The sequence below is a fragment of the Chrysoperla carnea genome, chromosome 4 (assembly GCF_905475395.1).
Source record: "Chrysoperla carnea chromosome 4, inChrCarn1.1, whole genome shotgun sequence".
Taxonomy (NCBI): Eukaryota; Metazoa; Arthropoda; class Insecta; order Neuroptera; family Chrysopidae; genus Chrysoperla; species Chrysoperla carnea.
The window spans coordinates 62,866,502-62,893,915 of record NC_058340.1 but is presented as its reverse complement, the minus strand read 5'-3'; the positions used below and the strand labels follow the sequence as shown (position 1 = coordinate 62,893,915).

Sequence of the window (27,414 nt, the reverse complement as noted above, 5' to 3'; positions counted from 1 at the left end):
CATTGTCTGTTCTCGGTCATATGGCTCCAAAAAAATCGGGGAAAAAAATTAGCCTATTTATCAAGACATTTACTTTCATTTAAAAAAAAGAAAAAAAAAATGTGAAAAAGGTCTATTCTGATTTAAACTAAACCCGCCCACATGGGTAATAAAAGCACACAGTAATTAATTTGTGATATATTTAAATTTATTAATCACTTTTTTTTTTTAAATATAGAGTTAATAGACAATATTTTTTAATGAGCACTATATATAAATTATGAAAAATATGAGAATAAAATAGATAATATTGAACTTAGATGAAATAAGAAAAAATTTCTCACAAAAATCAGCGCAATTATTAATTTTACCATTGAGATACAAACTATTGACATTATTTGGAAAATACAATAAAAATAAATAGGATAAATGTCAATAATTAATATTTTGAAATAATCTACGAGATGATAATAAGCTGAAACCCAACATTAGCGATGACCTGCTTCGAGTTAGTTACTTATTTGATGGACAGCAACAAATAAATTACTTGTTTAGATCTAAAATATAAAACTCCTAATTCAGAATTGGTAATTAGAGTACATCGAATAAAACATAATATCTAAAATTACACACAAAATAAAGCATATTGACTCTCTGGTTTATCTAAGATTTTCCTAATTAAACATCCTTAATCAAATTATAATTGAAGACATTTATGTTGCTAAATACTCGACTGAAGCTTACGTAACATATAAAGAATAATTGTTTAAATTTATTCCTAATCTACCTACGCTAATTTTGGAAGAACAAAATATTATTTTACATGGCAGTTAATACATTGAAATACTGAAAATCTTTTAGGGTGATTATGTCATGGGTGCTTTTTTAACAATTTTTTCCTCAATACATAACACTTAGTGTATAAATAATATTTCAGGTATGGAATAAGCTAAGGTGGAGGAGTTTGGCTCAAAAAATCGCAATTTGGAATTGCAATTTTCTGTCCATCACTCAAGCAGTTATTGACGCTTCATACAATCCAAAAAAGTAGTTATTTAGTGTACTTTAAGGACTGGTAGAATTATTGATCTGCATTCCTTCAAAAATGACTGTTGTAGTTAATGAGGAACTTTATACCCATGATTACTGAATTTTTCCTTCCTCACTTTAATGGTATTTTTCATTCAATTGAACTAGGCAAATACTGTTTGTAAACCATATCGTTAACCAATTATATTATATGAAGTAAGAAGAGTTCTAATGAACGTTCTTACATATAAAACAAAGAGGGATTGTATATGTGTATACATGAACCCAACCGTTCAGAAGTTGTACACATACAATACCAATCACACACAGTAACACAAAACCATAACACACAGTACACATTCCCTCTATGTTTTATACATAAGAACGACCATAAAAAATCTTCTTACTTCATATCTTTTATTAATAGACACATTTGTCCAACTTGGTAAAAAAGTCTAAATAAATTTGAACCACAAAAAATTTCTTTACAGATACAATAAAAATGAGGTACTATACAAATTGTTTTTTAAATCATTTCCCATAGTACATCAATGAGTGTGAGAGAGTACATATACATGAAACAAAGTGTACAGAAATATACTATTATATGTTTGCTTGTATGTGTTTGTACTATGATTGACTAATGCATTTGGCCTCTGAACAGTAGTATTGTAGATCAACTACATTAGTCAGTCATAGCTATAAACACATACAAGAAAACATAATAGTATTTTTCTTATACGCATTGCTTAATGTATATGTATGTACTCTCTCACACTCATTGATGGAAAATGATTTAAAAAACAATTTGTATTATATTACTTTTTTAATTATAAGTCCACTCTCTTTACACTTCAAATTCAATTTAAAAATAACTATGTTTCTGTTTCATTTACATCCAGTAAAATCCAAATAAAATAGAAACATTACTGAAATATTTGTAAAATGCGAATTAAAGATTCAATGCCATATAGTTATGTAAGCCAAGTTTTAATGTTTCGTTAAATTATATAAATTTTAGGCGAATATTTTTGTAATATAAAACACATTTTTTTTTATTAAGGATGCTTGGTCAAGATAATGCTTAGATACATCAGTAGCTTTTCACTTTTTTTTCACGTTAAAGTATTTTTAAATTTAGTATTATTCGAATATATGAAAAAGTAGGGTTTCAGCGGTTATCTCTATACCCAGAATATAAATCGTTTCGACTATCAAAAATATCTATTGTTTTAAGTACTCCATAAAACAAAAACAATTATAACTAATATACAATAAAATCGTCTTTTATTAAATATTCAATCACATGTAGGATCACCTCCCGGTGGCTTATCTGAAAATTAAATGATTTTTAATGCATTTTACTAAATTATCAAAATACAGACAAATCTAATAAATAATTGTTCAAGTTTCAATTTAAATATAATTTTTTTATTTTATAATCTGGGTTTGGCTGTATTTGTACAGGGTAATTATTTCAAAAGTATCCACCCTTAATAACTCTTGACCTCATGTGATTATTGTTTTGAGTGGAAAGACGTCGATTTAGCTATCGACTGGGAAGTTCAAAAATGGTACAAAGAGAATTTTAGGCTTGAATCTTCTGTGTAGTCTGTCTTAAGAACCAATGGATCGATTTCATTTTTTTTTTATCATAGTTGAATAGAGAATTTATTCTTTTTCAAATGATGCATAGAAGGTAGGAGTTGCCATTTGAAATTTCAAAGTTGGGATGGCTAGGTGTGAAGGGATGGCACCTAAAATTCTCTAGCTACCATTTCTGAACTTCCCCCTCAATACATAAATTGACGTGTTTTCACTCAAAACAATAACCACATCAGGTTAAGAGTTATTAAGAGTGAATACTTTTGAAATGAAAACACTGTATGAATTTTTATGTAATAATTTAGTCTACATACCTGTGCTGACGATTAAATTTTCTGTCGAAGCAGTATTATTTGGAGCTGAACAATCTAATCCAGAATCAAAAGTAATCCATTCTAAATCAGCCTAAAATAAATTATGAAATTTTAACAAACTATTCGTACTAGCCCAAGATAAGATGTTAAAATAATGATATTTCAAAACACTTTTTTTTAGTCGGGAAAGCGATCTTTTCTAGTTATAGGGTGAAAAAATGGATATTACTGTGAATATTGCCAAAACGGTTTTTTGGAAAAAATTGGAAGAAGTGTTTTGATATTGTTTTTAAAGCGACGATCAGACAAAGCAAAACAGGGTGTTACAACCACTTTTGAAAAGTGTCTCAATTAAGATTGTAATTTAACGAAAACGCTAGACGCAGTGGACGTCATATTGCTCCGTGGCCATGACGTCAGTTGGTTGTGTAAATAAATGCCCTAATAATTTGAATGATAATTGTTTATAATTTAAACTTATTAGTTTACACAACCGTATGAGGTAATAACATGGCGGCTACTATTTCAATGTTTTAAAAATCGGATTAAAAATATTAAGAAATTTGAATGGAATATTAAAATTTATTTTGTTGTTTTGTGAACTAAAATTGACATTTTCCGACTGCATTTTTCCTAGGCTATCTCAATAATATAATAATAATAATGGGGTTTAACCTGCGTTCCTCAGACATGTAGACTTATCATAGAGACCACCCCCATCATTATTTTTTAGTCTTTATTAATTTAAACTACATCCGAATACAAATTATAATTGATCAAACTTTCGCTACCTGGCTTCGAACCCGCAACCTCTAAGTAATCAAACGGCTAAAGTCGCTTGCGCTTCATCTCGCTCGGCACTTTAGCCTCTTATTTCAATAATATATTGCTAGACTTTATCTTCATATAGAGTAAAATACTCTATTGTAAGGTTTCCATTTTTCCCAATATTCTACATAATTTTAAAAAATCCGAAATACAAACCTCAGTATTACCACCACCCGTATCTTCTGAACTAACATCTTCAGATTTAATCAACGCAATTCCATCATCTGGATTCAACAATCCGCCAACAGCACCTTCTTCCTCTTCATTATCATGTGATTGATCTGCTTCAGCTAAATCACCATTATGTAATAAAGATGGTTGACAATCATTTTGAATAGTATCTTGTTGATGTAAATGTCCACAATTATACTCTTGTTTCGATGTACTACCATTTTGATTACTAATACTACTACATTGATGATGATGATGTTGGTGATCAGAACTATCTGCATCCTGACTTTCACTTGGACTACCTTGTTCTGGATACGAATGTGATGATTGTTCTGTTACTGTACTTTCATTTGATATTAATTCACCATTTGTCGTTGTCGTACAATCATGTGGTAATATTAAATTGTTATCACTTGCATATAAATAATATAATTCACCAACAACAATATCTGTTATCACTGATAAGATTTCTTCAGTTACATTTCGTAACCTTTAACACAAAAATAACAAAAATATTAGTTTTTGAATCCTATTTTCACAATATAACGCTAATTTTAGCTGTGCTTACAATCAAACTTTATGAAACCATGGATTCTGATAGTTCTTGATGAGTAAATAAAAAGTTTGCATGGGTACAGCGCCTTAAAAATTCCGAGTTTTTAAACCCCCAACCAAAAAGAAGGACCGCTATGTGTCTGTGTCTGCCTGTGGCATCGTAGCTGCTAAACGAGTGAATCGATTTTGATTTTTTTTTTGTTTGAAAAGTAATTTAATAGAGAGTGTTCTTAGCTTTGTTTCAAGTGCGAGTTTAGGATTCCATACTCGAAAAAACTACTTTATATTTTGTAAATTTCATAAACATTTATAAAATATGGAAGTTAAAATTCAAACATAGGCAATAATACAATAATATTTTGGTAGAATATCTCTGCTGTACGTAGAGCGCCCTAGCGTAGCAACTTTGTAATAAAGTCAGTTTAGTTAAATCATCTTATTTAAAGCCGTCTTATGCGCGATTTTTTTAGCTCTTTTAAGAACACCCATTGTATAGATTTTAACTGAAATTTGACAAAGCCTTTTAAGATTGTTGCCAATTTAGTAATTGTTAAGGAAAGTAGTCTCATGTGTGTTTTTTTCGAAGTTATTGAGAAAATTTCCACAGTAATTATAAAGTGAACTTACCTACATCCATGAAATTTGATTAAAGCTCGTTCTAAATATGAATTTAGTTGTGATTGCCAATAATCAAAATAGTATTTAGATTTTTCAGTATTTTCATTTAAAAATGGCAATGTTGGAATTAATTGCAAAGCTAAAGTTCTAATTGTTTCAGTCATTAAATCTGAGCAAATATTATCAGCATTGACATGAAAAAATGGAACTAAATTATATATAACCGCATGTACTTCTAATTCAAATTTTTCTTCCGTACGAATCTAAAAATCATTGAAACAAGCCAATGTAAAAGTAAATATTTAACTGTAAAAGTATGTGTGTACACCAAAGACAATAAACATATCAGTAATTCGTGGGGAGCTATCTATTATTACCTTCAGAAATAAGTTTCAGAAGCGAATATTTGTATGGAATTGATAGACATGGTGAATCAATAGCATGTGACACAATATTTTGGGCACGTTTTGAACAATACCCACAGTTGTTCAATGTTATGTGTCTTTCAAAATTGACGGTTTTTACAGACATATGCCAACGTTTCTCATTCGCGTCAACAATATCATTACAAGAAACTACAAGTATTTTCAGAAGTAAGTAGGTGGATAGATTATATTGGCTGCCCACGAAGGATACAATAAGGCCATAGGGCCCATTGTGATACCATGTATGTGTTTTACCATATTTTCCCCTGACAATTTCGTTCAACAGCTCCCCAATTATTTGTAGAGGCAAAAATATTAACTGAATTTATTTTTGAAGTGACTTTGGGAATCGGTCCCGCTACCCTAGGCATACCTGTACATACCATGTACAGATTGGGCGTTTTGAAATGCAGCTGATTATTTTCTGGTCTAGTACAATATGGATTCAAAAATTTATTGAAAAAAGGAAAGAGTTGAAATTGACATTAATTAACAGGAAGATTGAAAAGAGATATAAGTAAAAATGCCAATAAAAAAATTTTGGAAACACGGAATTCGTTATCAGACACATTCAACTGTTTGAAGAAGCTGGCTCGTGCTATTTTAATCATATTTTCATCTAAGTATGAGACATCCCAAATTGTATTTTATTTTTGTAGTTAATAAGTAGTTTTTAGTTGATAATATGTATTTAGAATGATTATTTTACCAATAATCACGAAGTAAAAATTATTTTATCTCATTAAATGTCTATGGCCTCATTAGATATTTCTTTCCAAAAAACTGGCACGCTGATACATAAAGGTTCGCCAACCCTGGTATAGGATGTTTCATAAATATACTGAGAAACATTTATTAGTTGTAGCGAAGATTAAGACAAATATTTTTAGCCCAAAAATGTAACTGCCAAAACGCTTCGTATTCAAAATACTGTATATTGTCTTTGGTCTAAAAGTATTTCTTATATGGGCATATGGTAAAAAATGTTCTAAAAACTAAAAGTACAAAATTATCTTACTTTGTTAATATCATCCTGTCCTGCAGTTGTTAAATTTTGTAATGTTATAATATTTTCTTTCACAAGTTCTTCATTATTATGATCTGAACTCTGAGAATTTTCTTTCTTTACTGACGGAGAATTGTTCTAAAACAAATTTTAAAATAATAAATGAAACAGGACAGTTAATAATTTACATTTGTTACTCACTTGTCGATTAGCTCCTTGTCCATTAACAGGTAAATTTGCTAATGAATCAGTAACTACACCTTGGATAGATTGTAATGTGCGGTGACGTAACCCATCAGAACTAATTAGTTGTAAATCACGAAACAATTGAATAAGAAAATGTGGTCGATTCTCATTTGCTGATATTAAAGAAGCAACTTCTTTATACACATTATCACGAAGGAAATCAAATAATTTTGGTCTGAAATAAAATTAATTTGTATTTTATAAACCAAGAAATTATTAATAAAGTTATCTCGAGTTTATAAAATTTAGATCCAGCTTGAAAATATCTTTTGAATATTCCTCATGTTTTATCAAGCTCAAGTACAAAGTCGAATAATACGATTTTTCGTAAACTATGGCTGACAAATTCTGAGACATATAAGATCGCTAGACAAAATTACTATGTTTGACTAAATAAAATATTTAAGGTAAGGTTTAATATTCTCCAAATACAACGCTTTTGGACCCCTCGTTAATGAAGCAATGGTCTCGTACTACTAGGCTTCATTGTATTGAAATTTTCATAGACGCGTCAGCTATGTACTATTGCTTGCAGTGAATACTTATGCGTTTTTTAACGAAAACTGTTGAAAATATTAGTATTCACTCCAAGCTGTAGTACAATAAAGCCGAGTGCGAGATCTTGCGTAATTAAAGAGAAGACCGAAAGCGTTAGAAATTATACCTGTATACTATTGGAATGTTAAGAGGGGGAACTATTCCATACAACCTGAACTAAATTGTTTGGAAACCATATCGTTAGCCATTTATAATATATGAAGTAAGAAGAGTTTTTATGGACGTTCTTACGTATAAAACAGAATGTGTACTGTATGTTATGCGCGCTGTATTGTATGTGTACAAGTGACAAGTGTATACACATGTACAACCCCTCTTTGTTTTATACATAAGACTCTTCTTACTTTATAATATAATATAAATGTGGTTTCCAAACAGTATACTAAAATATATAGGTGCATGACTGAAAATACAGCAATATAATATCGTGGCTATTGTGCGCCGACTCGACATTTACAGCGTTCTAGCTCTTAAACAATAAATGCTACGACAAAAACTTTTGAATGAAATTTATAGGAAATTTCATGTTCTACAAATTTGGTTATTATATATTATTAACACACCGTTAACTATATTTAACAATAACGTCTGGTCAACTTATATTTACATTCGGGAGACACCCCTGAATATATTTCAACAAGAAAATCAGTTCCGGCTATTGACCTACATTGTAAATGAGGTTAATACTTACTTCGATCGATCATTTTGTGAATTTTCTCTCCATTCATTTGGATCATAAATATTACGACGTTGTGTACTTTCATGTTTACTGGCTTTATCACCAGAATGTGATGAACATGATGGTTGTTCACTGTTAATAGGCTCATTTAATCGTTGTTCCAAATTTGATGGTGAATCACTATTATTGTCTGGATTACTTAAATTCTGTTGTATAATGTTTAGTAAATGTGTATGCATTGTGGCTGCTGACGAGGATGATGCCTGACCATCCAATGAATAATGCGCTGATTGATGATTATTTGAATGTATTTGATTATTATTACCCCCACCAATGTTTGTATCATTGCATTGATTTACATTGATTGAGACATCTGAATGTTGACGTTTCTTTTGTCTTTTAATAACTAAATCATCTTGAGCTGATGTTGATGATGCATTGTTTGTATTTGATTTTGGTAGACTTATATGATGGTTTAATGTTTCCATTGGGGCAATAATACCATTTGTACGGAACATATTATGTGAGCGATCGATTAACGGGGATGGACTATGTGATGAACCTTCGTTACTTTTTGATGTTGTAGATAATAAATTTTGACGTGAATAACTAAAAAAAAAAAAAATCAGGAAAATTTGTTTTATTTTTCGAACATAGTGCATTTTAATATTGATTAAAAACAAAAACGGGTATGGATAAAGATACAAATTCACATTTAAAAAAATTTTTTAGAATAGGTAATTCTTAGAATTTCAGAGTCCTGTCATTATAATTCAGTTCTTAGGGGAAATACACAAGAGTTGGAATCGATTCCAGAAGAAATCAAGAATATTAACAATTAAATAGTAAGTGTTTTTATTTAATTCTATCATTTCAGCGTGATAATCCTTGATATTTTATTGCTAGTTCCTCAAAGCCACTAATTAACCATCCGGTTACAATTTTTTAAAAACTAAGAATCGTAAAGATTTTCCTCAAGGTACAGTTTAATGACCGTTACAAAAATACAAGCTAAGCTGTATCAGATTCTCACAAAAAACAATGTTCAGCAACTTTTTTTTCAATTTAGTTTAGCTGTAGTCAAAATTCAGCAAATCATTTACATATTTAGTATACCTCTAAAAAAAACTTAGAAAACAAATCTAACCAATTCAGTTTGGTTAGATCAACTTTGTTGATATTTGAAAGTATGTAAGACACAAAATCAGAAATTTTTCGAAAGATTACGGAAAATGTTAAAAGAGTACGATTGTCGAAGCAGAAAATGACCATTACTCACTCAAAATCATTTTTAACTAAACTAAGTATTTTTCCTAAATAACTATATATTCTAGAGTAATATAAAAAAATTAAACAGCCGATATAAATTTGTGGATGAACGAACTCCTTAAAAAAATAGAGGGCCCTGCCTATTGAGTAATTTCCTATGTTAATATTGACAATAAATGTATTTTAAAATCAGTAAACTATTACAAACACATTTAAAAACCTCATTTCATGATAATGATTTTATGGATTTTTTTTGTCATTTAAGAAAAAAAAATACATCCAAAAATAACTCTTTGTATGTACTTCCTTCCTTACATTAAGGTATGAATTCCTACCAATGTTTTATGATTGAAGAACGAATACTTTTCTCCATTCTTGAAAGCAGCCTCAAAAATTAGTACGCAGAGATGGTAATATTTTAAAATATTTAGATTATTTTTTAAAAACAAGATTATTAGTAGTATTCACACATTTATTTTTCCAACAAAAATCATAACTCACCAAAATATTGTTTCAAATGCAGTTTTAAAAATCGAAATAATGGGTATGGAATTTAGGAAAAATGGAGAATAATGAAAGAATGTATTTTTTAAATTAATTTAATAATATTTAACTGCAATATAAATAAAAAAAAATAGATTAAAAAACTAAGTAAATGAAATTTCTATGAATAACTTACCTTCGGAAATTATCCCAATAGTTATTTGCACGATTTCCAGGAGCCACTTGATTATTTAAAGCTTGTGCACCATTCCAATTCACTTGTGGCTGTTGCGGCTGAGATGGTTGTGGAATATTTTGTACACATTGTGGTCTCTGATTATCGAATTGCAATGGTGGTATTAAATTATTTGTTTGTGTTACTGCCTGAGCTGTATTTGTCATATTTGGACTTAAGCTAGCAGCATTCTGAGCTACTGTTTGTGAGGAACTATTAGCGTAATTAAAATTTGATGATAGATTTTGTTGAGAAATCATGTTATTCTGTTGAGGTTGCAAACAATTTTGATGATTAAAATTATTTAAGGTATTTGCATTTTGTGATGTTGGATTGTTGTAGTTTGTAAATGTTGGTAATATATTTTCACTGTTTCCAGAATGAGGTCCTATTATTGTGGAACCAGAACTATTGGGGTATGGTTTTTGTTGATTCATTCGAGATGTTGAATTTTGAAATTGCGTTTGTGAATTAATACCATTTAAAAGTAATGGTTCACGTGATGCCATGTTGTTTTCCTGTAACTGATTAACGATATTAAATTAGATATTTGAACCTATTACTAACGAAAGCGACCAGTATCACCGTATTTAGTAAAAAATATCATTAAAATTTCTAGTAAAATAATTTATTTATAAAAAAAGCATGCTGGGCATATACGGCTAAAGGAAATTTTGTAGAAATTCGCTTGATTGGAAACATCTATACTGCTTAGCGGCACAGACCGTCAGTAGCTGAAAATCGCACGTGTTGTTTGTTTATTTTCGGACACAACTTGAATTTACAATAAAGTTACAGCACTACTAATAATAATAATAATAAAACATAAGAGGGGTACCGCAAATGAGTCCCTAGAATCTAGGTCAATGGGTTCGCAGTGACCTCCTTGAGAACAATCTGTCACCCGAAGGCAAGACGTCTCCAAGTAAGAGACTCTAAGGCAGGTTTTGGACCCAAACATTTTGAACCTGACGCTCTGCAGGTTTCTGTAGGTGCAAATAACATGTATGAAGGCTTTATCGTCTCCTCCATACAGACCCTACAAGTGAAATAATCAGACAGTCAATCAACATTGTCCTGTCAAGAATCCCACCACCCTCCTCAACTGTGCTCTATTAAGTTTCAAGCGAGTACAGTCGAATGGCCTGTGGTTTACAGCATTATTATATTATTTCTAATTAATATCACAAATGCGAAAGTAATTCTGTTTGTCTGTATGTTACGCAATCACGACTAAACTAATGAACCGATTTAAATGAAATTTGGTACAGAGATATTCTAGAGCCTGAGAAAGGATATAAGCGGATTATTGCGAAAAAAGAGCTGTAAGGTATTGAAATAGGGGATGCAAATTTGTATTTAAACATAATGTTTAAAGCTGGAAGCTTGAAACTTATTTTTTGGCTTTTGATTAGATATAAATAAATACAACATTCAACAAATATGAAAGTTTTACCCTAAAAGGGGTAAAAATAAGTGACAGTATATGAAGTGAAGGTTATAACACAATAATCATTGTATATAAAAGTGAAGTTGCTCAGCGAAGCAGGTAGTTCACAGCTAGTAAAAAATAATGAGTCTTTAAAAGACATTCAGCATCGCCTCAAATATTTTATTATGCTTGTTAATTTCAGAGTTGCACCTTGAGAAAATAATTTAATACGCCAGTATTAGATTCGATTGCTTCACTGTGATGTTACATTTATATTGTTTGTGTATTTTTGGAATATATAATCAGAATTTGACTAAATCAATGACATATTTTCCCTAGATAAAAAGAAGACGACTACTTAACTAGACCACAAATGTGCAAAATCATATAAGTACATTTTTCCATTTTGATGTGAAAAAAGTATACAAACACATTCGAGAAATAAATAAAAAAACATACCGTAACAATCATACTACGAAGCATAGATAATTCTTTCTGTTGCATCCATAACATTTGATAACAGTGATTAATTGTTGTTAAAAGCATCGATTGAAAATGTAATTGATTTGTAGCAACCAAATTGTGTATGTCAGCACCGTTGTTAAACATTGGTTGCATATTAATTGGACCAACTATTGGTTGTTGTTGATTAATTGTTGCACGTACAGGTACAAATGAAGATGCAGATGAATTTATAATTGGTATTGGAGCATATGATGGCGGATATATATTTGTATCATTTTGTGTACTTGAAGCAGGTGATTGTGAGGATGGACCTCCTTGTTGATCAGTAATTATCGATTGACATAAATTTGATGTCAGTTCTAATTGTTGTTGTAACTGAAAAAAAAAATTATGTCTGGGATTTTATGTTTTTTTAGCTCGATGCAGTACACTAAGAAGGAGCAACAAGTTCCAAAAAATAGGGGGGGGGGACGTTTTGACAGCAAAAATTTTTATAAAGGCGACGGAGAGAGTAGAGTAATTATTAATCGTAGGGAAAAGCATAAAACCATATGATGATGATATATAAACAGAAATTTAATGTAAAAAATAGCAAAATTAATGCGCAAATATTGTTGCTAAATTACATTATGTTAATGCAAATGTTTTGCATCTCATTTCGCAACGTTTAATGAATTCATTCGCTATCTCATTCAAATCTACATTCACCGCACTGACTAATGCATATGGTCTCTACTCCTACTGTTCAAAGACCACATGCATTGGTCAGTCATAGCTATAAAACACATACAAGCAAACGTAAAAAAGTATCTTTCTTATCCACATTGCTTTATGTAAATGTACTCTTATCTTACACTCGTTGATGTACTATAGGAAATGATGAAAAAAAACAATTTGTACAAGAACTCATCGATTAATCACTATTCTTTGGTGCTTTTTGGTTGTTATTTTGGTATGTTTAATATTGTGCTATTCAAAATAACATAAATTTACCTGTAAAGCTTTTTTCTGCCACCATTCACGCGAACCTTGAGGAGGTTGTGCTGATCCTTGTCTACAGTTCGATGCCGACGAAGAAGTCGGTATACCATCAGAATATATTGTATTCATACCACTTCCAACAATAACATCTGGACGCTGTTGAATGCCACCTCCAACAGCAATATTTGGATAAAACCATGGTGTATTCCATACACCTTGTTGTTTTGGTGAAGTTGACGACGATATTTTACTTGGTGCAATTATGCCACTTCCACCTTCATGACGCGAATGTAATGAATTGGTTGAAGCCGGTTTCGTCCAAATGGGAGTCATTGGTGGTGGCATGTTTTCAATGGAACTACATATGGACATATTCGCAATATCATGACTTGTAATATTCATTGGTAAATTATGACCCTGTTCGTGGTGTCCATGAGACTTTTTAATGTTGTTCAAATGTTGATGATGACCAATACTACCAACTTGGGATGGTTTACGCCAAATAGTATTTGTTAATGGTGGTTCTGGTGTACTACATGCTGACATGTCGGTTATTTCATGATTTGACAACATTGGAGACGCAACTGATTGTTTGGATCGTTTCTTTTTATTAGTTTGCACACCGGGATTTGATACTATCGACGAGGTAGATGGAAGTACAGAATGATTATTTAGTTGATGATTGTTATTGCTGTTACTGTTCATCTGGTATCGAACATTTGTTGGTTCATTATTTCCACCAACTCCCTCGTCTTCATCACTAAATGTGAAAAACATACTCAATAATTGAAAATTATTATAAAAGTTAGTTTGTATCTGCAGATTCTTAGAGAAATGAAGTAGCCCGCGCAAATTTGAAATTTTATGAGAATTTTTCAATTTCATTCAAGCCTTTGATCTTATATCCCCAAAGCATCTAAATGAATGAGCTTGTCCTGAGAAATACAAAGAGCTCCATAAGGTATAAAAATCATAATATCTCGGAAGGACTAGTCAATGAATCATTATAAAAACTGTTGGGCTGCATTGTTTAAAGCTTACTTGAAGAAGTTAAAAACAAAAATTTGTGCGATTTTGGGTTTTGGATCCGTAGGATCCATCTTGTAAACCTTAAGATATACAACAAAAGTTAAAATGTAAAAAATGTTCCTTATAAAAAATTAAACAACTTTCGTTCGAAATATTTTTTGTTAACCATCATAGTTTACCTGTGAGGGCACTAATTTACGATTGGTAAATTGTGTTTAAATTTTAACAGCGTATGATTTAGGCTTTTAATTACTTATGTTAGAAGTTGTTAAGATTTCTTAAATTTGGAGGAAAGAATATATACCTTGAATAATCAGTTTGATTAACAATTGCAGATCGTCCCAGAAAACCATCTTCTTGTACCACAAAACGAGATATATCAGACGATTTGTCAATTGACGCAACACTACAAACATCTTGATTGATAGTGGAAGTGCAATCTAAAAAATAATTTTAAATTTAAAAGAAAAATTATCATTTAAAAAAAAAAGTTCAAATAACCTTGATCTTTTCGCATTAATTCTTCTAATTCTCGTTTTTTCGCTTGTAGTTCAGCTTTTAATATCATTTGTTGCCGTTGAAATGGACCAATTGTTGGTGCAGCACTTTTATTAATTTTTTTATCAAATCGACCTCCTCCACGGGCTAAATCTTCCTACAAACATATTTATATTTGTGAAAATCATATAAACAAAATTTTAAGACTAAAAATAGAAGCATGATTACCTCTTCGTCCAATGAATCACGATTTTCAATAGGAAAATCAATTGGATGATAAACATTTCTATTTCGTGAACGATCACTGTCGTATTTAGTTACATTACAATTCGAACCACTACTGGCAACATTACTAGTTTCAGAAGGTTGTTGTTGTTGATTCGAAGAATTTGAGTTTAATTCGTTTTCGGTTCGCACGACGTTGTCTAGCATAGCTATGAGGTAAAAATATAATTTAAAAAACTATATTTATGAATTATTCTTAAGCTTTGCCTTTGAAGATGGCATTCGATAAAATTTTTAATAAAATTAATCGAGAAATTTTCAATAATAAATACTGCAGATAACGAAGACTTATTTTCTTAATGGTGCATCCGATAAAATCTTCTTATAAGTTTTCGACTTAGAATTGTATTCTTTCTAAGATTCATTCAGAAAAGGGTAATCGGAATTATTTTCCGATTAAATATCTTTTACTCAAAAATAAAAACATCGGATTCCTTTAAAAATGAACCAGATGTACGTGTTTTTATTAAATAAAAACACGTCAAAGGATTCAGAGTCATTAAGCAACGAAATAAACTAAAAAGTAAGAGCATGAAAAGTACAGATCACTCTTTGAACAATTTAAAAATATATTTGGAACTGTTTGACATAACATTATCAAATTTGAATATTATTCACGACTCCAAAATACTGAGTTGACCTCTACTGATTTAAATATGAAATCAGAAGGAAGGTGTAAACCTTAGAACATTAAGTATATGGGCTAAGCGTCAAACGATTTAAAGTGTGTCAACATCTGAGGTAATTGCTTGAGTCAAATATATCATGGCGGCGGTGTGTAAATATCAAAACAAAGTATTGTTGTCATACTTGTCATTGTAGATTCGTAAGAAAATATGTAAAGTGATATGTGATGAGTATTTTTTTAAATCAAAAAGCGAAAAAGTTCATTTTGTGATATGAAAGTTTGACAATCAATGTATGTTTTTTTGATAAATGTCCCTATTTTCAATGTATATTTTTTTGAAAATGACTCTAAATTCTTTTAATAAATGTATTTTTTTGATAATGTCCCTAATTGACCCCAACAATTACCTCAGATGTTGGCACACCTCTCTCTGTTCGGAAAGATACGCGATGCTCAGTCTATGCACTTAATGGTCTAAGATGTAAAAATTATCTTAGAACATATAATTAAATTAGATGAAAAGGGAATTTCTACTAATTGACTTACGAACTAGAGTTGTGAATGATATAAAATAGATTATATGTTCTATGATTTTTTTGTTTCTTATACCTTGAAGATAGATGTTTATATGGGTGGTTCAAATCAAAATGGCATCGAACAAGAGAGAGTGCAGATTTGAGGGCACATGCATATACATCACTCTCTATTGTTCGGCGCCATTTTTGTTTGAACGACCTATACCCTCTTCAACCGCCATTAAAGTGATATCTATAGTTTTTGCATTAGCGTACTAATTTGCATAAAAAATGTACTAACCTTGAAATGTAGCAAGTTGAGAACGCATACTAGCAATACTTGTCTCTTGTATAGGTGGTCCGCATGCCAAATTTTGTAGATCATTTACGAGTTTTTCAACAAATTCCTTTTTATGATGTAAATCACGTAACTTCTCATGTAATGCATGATGATCGGCTGTTAAATGTTCATCGCGTTCACTTAACAAACGATTTAATTCTTCTCGTTCTTCAGTTCGTTGTTGTAATTTAGCGATTCGTTCTCGTAATACTTTTATATTTTCAAATTGTTGATAAACGTCAAAATGATTTTGTTCACCACTTAATGTGCGTAATTTTTGTAAACGTTCCTTTAATTGGTTTACGGTTACGTCCAGAGCAGCTGCATTCTACAAATACAAAAATATTACTAAAATCAATCTAAATCCTTACTAGTCCTTACTAATATTATAAATGCGAAAATACTCGGTCTGCCTGTGTGTTACGCAATCACGCCTAAACTATTTAACCGATTTAAATCAAATTTGGTACAGAGATAGCCTTTACTACGTATAAAAAAGGGCTGTAAGGGCTTGAAATAGAGGATAGATATAAATAAATACTACATTCAAAGTTTGTAGTATCCCCCTCCGTTTTCTTCTTGTTTGGCAAATATTTTTTTATGTATCTTCGTCTGGTGTTGAATACAGTACCCAATACCAACTTAAAGCAAATTTAAGGGCTCTAATAATAAGCAAATTAAAAGGCTCGAATAGTGAGAAAAATTAAAAAATACCTCATTGGTAGTTGGTGTAGCATCATGACTGCTTCCAGCTGAAACTGATCCACCATGACTATGATCATTTCTATGATCATCATTCGTATTATTTTTGAAACTTTCAAACAATAATTTTAAATCTGCTTGACATTCATTTAATTCACTTACACGTTTCATTGTATCTTGATCGATATTTTCATGATTGTTTGATGTGAATTGTAAATTCAACATTTCATCACACAGTGTATTCAAATGTTGTGTATTGTCACTTTGCTGTTGTTGTTGTTGCTGCTGCTGCTGCTGTTGATTATTGCCACTTTTCTGTGATGAATTTTTAAATTGTTTCTTATTCTTACGATCAACTTTTGAACTATCATTACACATATTTTGATTAACTGTTTGTTGTGGCAATAATTTTGTGCTTAGTGTATTGTATGACGATTGACTTGTTTGGCTTAATGATGGCGATGCTCGTCCCATTTCTTGAAACTAGATATGATACTCATTTAATTATTTAATCCTTTTTTATTAATTATGAAAATAAAAAATACTTAAAAAGGATTACAACCCAAAAATTCTCTTAAGAAAGGAAGCATCTCTTTCAGTTGCTGGCGTCTTAAATGAATATTCTTATTGATTTTATCTGCAGTGCTATTTTAAAATAAGAATCACTAAGAAGAACTCATATAAATCTAAATGACACATTCGAGAGGAGGTAATGATGGCGAGCTCATTAAAATTGTCATAAAGCTATCGAATACAAGCAGGTGGGTTTCTTTTGCGAATTGCAAATTGTTTTTAATTAAAAATTATCTTAAGAATTCCATCGGATTTGAATCGACAGATTATGTTCAATAATCTCCCAGGAAATAGGGACACCGAAAGTTACATTTGGTATAAATAACATATATCAAGAAACACTCCCTCCCCTTCAGAGCTACAGGAGACTTTGCACACCGTCAAACTTTGCACACAGTTTCAGCAGTAGTTCTCTTCTCTAATAGTTCTCAAACAGTTTTCTTAACTTGTCTTAACAAACTGGGGCATAGTAAAACTTTAAATAACAAAAAATTTTATCATAAAAATTCCCAACAACATTTGATCGAAGCATTTGTTCGAAACTAATCACACATCGTGCGCACAATTTTTACTTTGGTAGCTCCGAAGGGAGCCTTTTCCATCACATCTTATACCAAAATAGGCCTGCGTCGCAGCACCTCTAATTTCATCCTCAAACCTTCCAAATCTTGGTAACCGAAAAAAACCAATTCCAATTTTGTAAAACAATTCCAATGTTGTAAAACAACTTCCTACAAAATTGACACAACTTTGAGCATTCGGAACATCATTTTGTTTATAATAAATTTTAATGTTTCGAATTTGAATTAAAAATTAAAGGATTAGTTGAAGTTTATTCCTTCAGATTGAAATATCACAAAACCACTGTTATATGCCAAATCTAACGACAAATTTTAATGCGATTTCCAATCATTTCGGCGATTTTCTGTTTCATTGTTGTTTTTTTATACGTTCTTAATGGCCAAAGTTGGGTCAATTTTGTAGGAAGGTATCTTACAACATATATTATCAATTGGAATTGGTTTTGTGCGATTGGAAGGTTGCTCATTTTCTAAAGCACTTTTTGGGAATGCGCGGCAGGTCTAAAATGTTTGTTTCTGAAGAGATCACCTGAACTATTAGTTACGAAGATTATAACGTTGAATTTTATTGTATATTTCATAGCAAAATCATATAACCAGAAAATTTCATACCGACACCTACGGTATGGCAAGAGGCGCTTCCTTTAAAAAAAATTTAATCAAGTACATGCAATTTTATCAAAAACATTAGTCATTGAAATATATACCAAACAATGCAGACAACAGAATAAATCTTCCAAGAGTTTTTTATTATTGCGTTTTTTTCATCGAATTTTTCTCAATATAAAGAAGTGTTAAAAAATTCAACAAACACTGAGAAATAACTTAAAGGCAACAAGTCAAAATTATTGTAATATGTACAGTGGCACACATTTTTTAGAAAATCTGTAATACTCTTTATAAGCCTCTAAAAGTTTGGAAGCTCAATTGGAAAATCTCAACATACTATAAATACGTATAACCAAATAGACTTTACAATGTGTACAAAAATCTTGAAACTACTTATACGTTTCAAGTAGTTTAAAGCCTTTATATATTGAGATTAATTGTATCCGCTCAATAATTATTGTAATCGAAAAAATAGAAAAAGCAGGTTATTTAGAATGTTAAAATTTTAAAGTTTCAGATTGAAAAATAATTTTGGGATACAAAAATTTGATATTCTATAACTTTCTGGAAGATAACCACAGACAATTTTCGGTTCGATGTCATTTTTAAAAATATAAATAAAAAAATATACCCACCGAAAAGCTATTGATATCTGATGTACTAGGGTAACTTTGATTTTCTTGATTTGAGATTCGATTAATTACAACATTAATAATACTTGCAAAACGTTTCATTAACTTTGAAGTATTTCTTGCGAAATTATCATTATATGCCTATTTTTTGTTTAGTTTTATTAGTAACGCAAAAATCAGTCACTGTTATTTTATGCAACCTCTTACACTACTTATTCAAATAAAAAATTTATATTACTAATGCAGAAATTCTCTAAATAACGGTTACAAAACTTCTTAAGGTATTTCCAGTATCAGAGCACTTGTCAACAGATTTGGCCTTATTTTTTCACAGACTCAGGATACTGTTAGCTGTGAAATCTCCAAGTTGCGAAATAATTATATGTAAAGTTCGCGATTTCGAGGATTAAAGCATTTAAAACTCACTGTCCTCCCAGTTATTTTTACGATATAATGTTTTTAGAATAAAAATATATAGAACTACGTCGTTTTATTTTCGAGATATTAATTTTGACGTAAATGTTCAAAATTGGGAACTTAAGCATTAATTATCTCTTGTCATTTTACCATAGTTTTAGCATAGGAATTGCAAATACCATGCTGGAAATACCTTAAACTAACAAAACATTTATAAAATTATAAGCGCGATATTTCAAATCATTTTCAGAATATTGTATTAGCAAAGAAACAAAACTTGAAATATTTTATTTGCGTTGTAAACTTGATGTCCAAAATTCATTTTTATTAGTTAGGGCCTTTTAAAGTTATGTTTTTATAGGAAACGGCTAACGATTACTTTGAGAATATTTCTGACATCAATAATGGAAATAAATCAAAAATAATTATGATATCATAATATTGGGTTAATTTCTTAGGAATAAGTTAGTGTAAGGGTTTAACAAACATTCGAAGCAAATATCAAATCACATAATATTAAAATATCACCTCTTCTCTGTTCGAATTATTACTGTTATTTTCTGTAAGTTCTAAATCATCATTGAGATTATTAAGTTGCCTTAAAAGTTTAGCTTCAGAATCTTTTAAATCATTTATTAAACGTAACATATCAACATCTTCTACTGTAGTCATCTAGTTTTTAAAATAGAATATTTCGATAAATTTTTAATATTTAAAATAATTTTATTACAATTGAAAAAACATAAATTGTTTACCAAAACCTAAATTAATTTAAAATTTTTAATTTTAATGACATAGAAAAAAAAGATGTTGTGTCTATTATTTGTATGGAGCTTCGACACGTAATCTAAATTTCAAATCGATAGTATAAAGAATAGTCTCTTTTTTCCACCAATGAATATTTAAAATGCGTATTGTGTATAGGACAGCCTTAAGTAAAAAGAAATATTTGTGTACAGATAGGCACATTTCTACGAATGTGTGTGTAAAAATAAATATGTATGTGTTAACTTTGTCTTACATGATTTTCATCTCCAACAGATTGCATTAACCTGGAAGTAACTTTTAAATATTCACGAATTTGATGCAATTTCTGTTCCAACAGTTGCCGATCATGACTTTGTGATACAATATTATTACTTTTTGCTGTATTATTTGTTTGTGATGATGAGCTCATGTTTGTAGGTTCATTTTGATTGTTTTGTCCATCATTTTGTGACGACACTGAATTAAATACAACACAAGAACGATCTGCAGATCGACGATATGATGGGGTTGTTTCACGTGTACGTGATGTTGTCCCCGGTGTTGTTGGCATTACAATTGCTGTGTTAGCTAAAATATTTTTTATTACAAATCATAAATGAAAGTAATTAAAATCATTATTTTGTTTTATTTACCAGCCATATTTGAAGGAGAATTTGAATGGAAATTATTATGAAAAGCTTCGTCCTCTTGTTGTGACAATCCTAATGAACGCGGTTGAGGACGAACAGGAACAAATCTATTATTATCGTGAGATGCTGTGGTATCTAAATTCAAATTAAATTATTAATGTAGTTATAAATATTGTGTTTTTATATTGATTGCATTCCAATATACGCTTCTAATTTCTAATTGAATAAATATCCGTATTATTATTAATTTCAAAAATTGGGGATCACAATTAGATTCCAAAATTGTTTTAACATAAAAATTTCATTAACGATAATTAAGTAAACATTGTAAAGACAAATAAGTGAACTTGAAGATGCAATTGGTCCAATATCCGTTCGATTCGGATCATTGATAGACCAAGGGACAGAAAGGGTGCTTTGTAAAATGATTAATACATACTTGAAATTTTGTGAGTGATTTCCTCTTGGCGAAACTATTTAAATTAAAATTAAAACCTTAATAAATTATTGAAAACAAAAAAACCGGTTGTGCTGGATTAATTAAGGATGTATGAGCACGGTAGTGGCGACACAAATTTTTTTAAAAATATTTTTTCAATTTTGATAGTGAATTATGTTATAACTTGACAATATAAGATGAAAAGAAAGAATAAAATTTTTCGATATCTGGAGTAATTTTCAATTAAATTAAAATTGAAAATTTTGTTTAATTTATTAAAATTTTCGATATTTCGAAAACCAAGGCAGATATCGAAATTTTTTTAATTATTTTTCATCTACATTCATGAATTTATAACAAAATTTATCATCAAAGTTGAAAATAAGGTACAAATAATTTCAACCACAAGTCTAAACTTGCCTTAACGGTCGTACTACCTTAAAAATATGAAATAAACGTGCTTGAAGCATATGATTTAATTGGAATCCCATCAATATAAAATACTTTATAAGGAAAACATACAATAATTTGAATAATCTTTACCTAAATCGCCAAAAATATCAAAAAATGTTGAATAATTATTTGAATTTGATTGTGAAGCAGGACCACCACTTCTTTCACTAATATTTCCGCCACTATTTTCAGATTCAATACGCCAATCGTAATTCTAAATTAAATTATTACATTAATTACACACAAACTTAAAATATACATTGCTTGTAAAAAAAAAAAATGTATAACGAGCATTGTGAACGCGTGTAAGTAGTGTATGCTTAATTTTATTTTTAGATTTTTCTATTTTTAGACAATGTAATTTGGAATCCTCTATCACCAAATTTTAGTACAAGAGTAATTGTAATTTTGCTAAAATTTTACGTTTAATTAATTTACTTTCAAATTATTGTTTATGAAGAGAAATTTTCTTTTATACGCCGAATAAATATAAATTTTCTAATACAGTGTGTCGCATTTAAGATGAAGATATCCTCATATTTTCGTTATTTATTAAATCTCTTTTTCTAAACCAGAAATTAATTAAGCATTGATTTGAATATTCAGAAAAATATTTTCTTTTCCAATTTCTGCATTCATTATTAGATTCTTCAACAAATTTCACCAAAAAAGATGAGCAATCTGGAACTTATGGGTACAGGTAGTGTTTAAGGCTGTTGTCTCGCTATGGGCATAGTGTCGAAAAATTTATTAAAGATATTTTAATACAATTATCATAGAAATTTGAAGTCGATTGATCCGTCTAACTCGAGATAAATTTAATCAAAGTTCGGATCATTAACATGGAGAGCATAGGAGAGGTTGTGTTTTTAACAAGTTTTTTAATTCTAGAGAATAACTAACCTTTAGATATTTTCAAAAAACTAACTGAATATTCATTGTCTCATTGTCTCATAAATAACGCAAAGTTAATCAATTTCATTGCTAAACAGAAACGACTATAGTTAGAGTATTGGTGGTTGAAGGGAGATATGTATATTAACAAAATTGTAAACAACATACTTTGTACACGTTATATTGTATGAGCAATAATTGGGTAGTATGTAAAGATAAAAATAACACATTGTTTGACTACAAACATGTTATACTCTTACCGTGCATATAAATCAAAAATTTTTTTATCATACTGTAAGGAGACAACAGCCTTAATGAGTGGAATTAACTATACTCAAGTGAACAATCTTGTTAATTGGTTAAATACCCTGCTCATGCTAACTTGGATATCAATTTTTGAGTTAGCCATATAATAATTATGATACAGCACTTACTATCACGGACTTTCAAAAAAGGATTAAACTTAAAAAATTACTATTTTTCCGAAATTCTACACGGGAAAGTTTTACATGAAATTCAATAAACACACTCGAAAGAATTGTAATTTGTCTTTGTAACGCGCTTTTGTACACCCTTCATGTATAACATAAATGAAGGATTTAAAAACACACCACGTTATATTGTAGCTTTGTAAAATGCAAAAACGAAACAAATTATCGATTGTCACAATTGGAAAAACATAAATTTCTTTACAAAAAGTTTATTGCGATTTTTCACAAGAATCTCAAAGCACGATTTAAGAGTTTTATATGTTTTTACTGATCGCATTGCGGAATACAGTACAATACTCCCGTTTTAAATTTTTATATGAACTGTTTGGTTATCGCCTACAAAAACTTAAATTAAAACACTTGTGTTTTGACGAAAAATTGCATGGTTATAAAATTAAACGCAAATTAAAGGAAAAACTTTTTGACGTTAATGATAAATAATAAATACAGTATTATTATTATATTATTCTCTTCTTTGTATCATAAACAATATTTTACAAGCAGATCAAAATTAGTATTAAGGACGAATGAGTTTTGCAAAAAAATTGTGCGGATTCAAATAAATTAGAATCAAGCTGATATTTGATGGATATATTTATTCGGATGTTTTGAGTCTATCGAAAGATGATTGATTATATCAGTTTAAAATTTAGATGTCAAATTTTGAAGAAAAAAAGGCTTTTAACAAAAAGAAAACCGACTTCAAAAGAAAAACTTTTCCAAAACAAATTAATATGCACTAAGAAATTAAAAAATAACGATAACATAATGTAGTTAAAATTATTGTTACTTTTGGAATCGGTGTCAGCCAAGAAATCAACTCTGACGGAACAGATTGCTACATTAGCTTGACTGACACCGACTCCAAAAATAATAATAATTTTAACTACATTATGTTATCGTTATTTTTTTACTTTTTAGCGCATATTAATTTGTTTTAGAAAAGTTTTCTTTTGAAGTCGGTTTTCTTTTTGTTAAAAGCCTTTTTTTTATGTTTTTTTTAGTGAATTTAGAACACTAACTAATTTGTCACTAAAAAAAGAATCATCGAAATCGGTTGGCGTGACATTGATTTCCATCTTAGACTGTATAATTTTTTCGCAATTCCACAACAACGAAGTTAGTCAAGTACCAAATATTATATTTAATCACAAAAAGTTCCTCTTTTCTGTTAGGTATTTGCCTATCTTCGTTATTGTGTAATATTCGCCTTAGTGCCTGGTCGCAGTTTTAGGCGGCGAATAGTGATATCCAGTTGCGCTGACGTAATAAATTGCTGCTAATGATCCAAAACTCAGCCCGGTTACTTTCTTTCAATTTGTCCATTATTATTAGACTAATTTCAACCATCATGGGACAAATTAGGCTCCCCACAGATTGCATAATTTTAAACAAGTATCATTTGTCACTACTACACTTTGGTAGGGGATAGTTTGTGAGCGCTTTGTAACTAAATCATTTCCTCGCTTCATCCTTTCCGGTGCGAAAAATTGCTCTCGACGTTTGCCGTACACCTGACATTTTTTTTTTTTTAAACGAACTAAGATTAAAATTTTTTAATTCTATCTTGGAAATATGAAACAATTACAACAATTGATTGAATCAAATGCCGTGAGATATCTATGAAAATATTTAAGTGCCAATATGCCAAATATGAACTTACATCCATTGAAGCAGCAGAATTCATTTGCATATCACGACGTGTAGGTGCAACCATTTCACGGGGAACTGGATTATTACGCGTTTTTGATTTAGGAACAGTACCTGTTCCACTTTTCGATGATGGGACGTTTGCTCCAGGAGCCATTTCAATTTAAGAACACATTCTGGTAACAAATAAATATATTTGTTATAAAAACAAAATTGTACTTCAATAAAAAAAAAACTTTGAATGAAAAGTTAATAAATGAAACGTAATTGATTACTTACTACAATAAAATTAATTTAAAATTTTAATATAAATGGACTAAAATCAAATTAATTGTATAATGATGTATAATAAAATATTTATTTAAAAAAAAATATTTTCTTGTTGTATTTTTATTTTGTTCAAATGTCAAGTTTGCTCAAATTTTAAACATGTCTGCTATTGGACAATATGGATTGGTTTATCGTTAATTAATTTCTTTTAATAAATACATCATTTGTATTTAAACGCTTAGTTCTTAATTTAAATAAAAATTATAAAACAAATTCAATAATTTATTTAGCAATTATTACGAATTATTATAAAAAAGTATCTTACATTTATATTAATAAAATTTAAACTTGGCGCTTGTTATATTAATTACAAAATTTATCACTGAGGATTGATTGATATTTATTTAAGATGCCGTACCAAAAAAAAATTTATAATTAATTTTGATTAAAATATTTTTAATAATATGTTTTACTATTAAAATTTCGGATGAAAAATATGAATTATAGTTTTAATTTTAAATAATTTTTGCCAAAAATCTACGCAAAACTTCTCTTTTCAATTTTGACATTTTTACTAAGTACATGGAACCATTGAATGTGGTGTTTTCTGATTGATCGTTTTATATTTCCAGTTTTTGTTTTGACAGCGACAAAACCACAGACTAAAATTTTGACGATTGTAAATTTTTGATTTTAAATAAGTAGTTGAAAAAAAAATTATCAAAAATGGGTCGAGCAGAGGTAGGATCTATAAAATACATTGCAAATAAAATGAAAGCAAAAGGTTTGCAAAAATTACGATGGTATTGTCAAATGTGTCAGAAACAATGTCGTGATGAAAATGGTTTTAAATGCCACACATTATCGGAATCCCATCAGAGGCAGCTCTTATTATTTGCTGATAATTCTCGGAAATATATGGATGATTTTTCAAAAGAATTTGCTACTGGATACTTAGAATTATTAAAACGTCAATTTGGCACAAAGCGTGTCCCAGCTAATAGAGTTTACCAAGAATACATTGCAGATCGAAATCATTTACATATGAACGCAACGCGATGGGTAACCCTTACAGGATTTGTGAAATGGTTAGGACGTGAGGGAAAATGTGTGGTTGATGAAACGGAAAAAGGCTGGTTCATTACATACATAGATCGTGATCCAGAAACAATTGCACTACAAGAGAAAATGCAACGTAAGGAAAAAATGGAAAAAGACGACCAAGAAAGAGAATTGGCATTTTTACAAAAACAAATTAAACGTGGTAAGAAATTGGCAAAAGAAAATCATAAAGACGAGGAAGTTGAGAAACCTGATATTCTTGAAGAAATACCTGAAGATCGTGAAAAAGTTAAAATAAGTTTATCAACAGTCAAACCAAAACTTGAAACAAAGTCAGTTATAGAATCAACAAGTAAAAGAAAAAATTTTGATGAAGATGAAAGATCAGATGAACGATCCCAAAAAGAACGAAAAAAAGTTAAAGTTGAAAATCAAAAGAAAACAGCGTTAGATGAAATTATAGCAGCCGAAGAACGTGCAAAAGAAAAAAGAAATCGTAAGGATTATTGGTTAGCAGAAAATATTGTAGTGAAAGTTGTTACAAAATCGTTAGGTGATACCTATTATAAGAAAAAAGGTTATATTAAAGAAGTGATCGATAAATATTCAGCAGTTGTGTGTATGCTAGATACACGACATAAAGTTAAATTAGATCAAGCGCATTTAGAAACAGTAATACCAGCTATTGGTAAATCAGTTCTAGTTGTAAATGGTGCATATCGAGGCTCAAGAGCAACATTGTTAAAAGTACATGAAGAAGATTTTTGTGCAACAATTGAAATTGAATCAGGACCTTTGAAAGGACGTAAAGTGAATAATGTACAATATGAAGACATTTCTAAATTGTATAATGAATAACTTTTATTTTTTATATTATATTTTATTTTTTTGTAAATATAATTTATGTTAAGTAAAACAGTCTCTTTTTTATCCAGTCACTTTGAAGGTTACAAAAATTCCCATAGAGCTAAAAATTGGTATGAATGTTCAGAATACTAATATAAATGAATTGTGAAAAGTCCCCATCAATCCCCCTTGTGCAAAAAATTTTATTGAGGGGGGAAGTTTGCA

General features: G+C 29.8%; 2 protein-coding genes across 4 annotated transcripts; one reads left to right on the top strand and one right to left on the bottom strand.

The window, feature by feature from the left end:
• Window positions 1-1,850: 1,850 nt before the first annotated feature.
• LOC123299243 (pericentriolar material 1 protein) lies at window positions 1,851-25,315 on the bottom strand. 3 transcript variants are annotated; one of them, XM_044881568.1, is made up of 21 exons: window positions 25,291-25,315; window positions 25,025-25,187; window positions 22,067-22,190; window positions 21,088-21,219; window positions 20,709-21,022; window positions 20,216-20,359; window positions 16,888-17,358; window positions 16,135-16,501; window positions 14,634-14,839; window positions 14,409-14,562; window positions 14,212-14,347; window positions 12,891-13,638; window positions 11,892-12,272; window positions 9,962-10,524; window positions 8,026-8,622; window positions 6,732-6,951; window positions 6,543-6,668; window positions 5,109-5,362; window positions 3,912-4,416; window positions 2,928-3,018; window positions 1,851-2,341 (listed from the first exon to the last, which is right to left on the bottom strand). In XM_044881568.1, the coding sequence occupies exons 2-21, from the start codon at window positions 25,166-25,168 to the stop codon at window positions 2,307-2,309; spliced, it is 5,712 nt and encodes a 1,903-aa protein (XP_044737503.1). In that variant the 5' UTR covers window positions 25,169-25,187; window positions 25,291-25,315; the 3' UTR covers window positions 1,851-2,306. The 3 variants fall into 3 exon arrangements, with proteins under 3 accessions (XP_044737503.1, XP_044737504.1, XP_044737505.1); XM_044881569.1 differs by lacking the exon at window positions 20,216-20,359; XM_044881570.1 differs by lacking the exons at window positions 20,216-20,359; window positions 20,709-21,022; window positions 21,088-21,219; ... (1 more) ...; window positions 25,025-25,187; window positions 25,291-25,315 and adding an exon at window positions 19,274-19,285.
• Window positions 25,316-25,931: 616 nt separating this feature from the next.
• On the top strand, window positions 25,932-27,201 carry LOC123297905 (DNA/RNA-binding protein KIN17). Its single transcript, XM_044879735.1, has one exon. It carries the CDS (start codon window positions 26,008-26,010, stop codon window positions 27,199-27,201), a length of 1,194 nt encoding a protein of 397 aa, XP_044735670.1. The 5' UTR covers window positions 25,932-26,007.
• The last annotated feature ends 213 nt before the right edge of the window (window positions 27,202-27,414 follow it).

Bases quoted from the DNA above. Each gene is read 5' to 3' on its own strand.
- LOC123297905 (XM_044879735.1), top strand. From the start codon at position 26,008: ATGGGTCGAGCAGAGGTAGGATCTATAAAATACATTGCAAATAAAATG.
- LOC123299243 (XM_044881568.1), bottom strand. From the start codon at position 25,168: ATGGCTCCTGGAGCAAACGTCCCATCATCGAAAAGTGGAACAGGTACT. The intron at 14,840-16,134 runs GTTAGTACATTT...TTTACCTCATAG, and splicing joins TCAACTTGCTACATTTCAAG to CTATGCTAGACAACGTCGTG. The intron at 10,525-11,891 runs GTATGTTTTTTT...ATCGTTAATCAG, and splicing joins TTCGTAGTATGATTGTTACG to TTACAGGAAAACAACATGGC.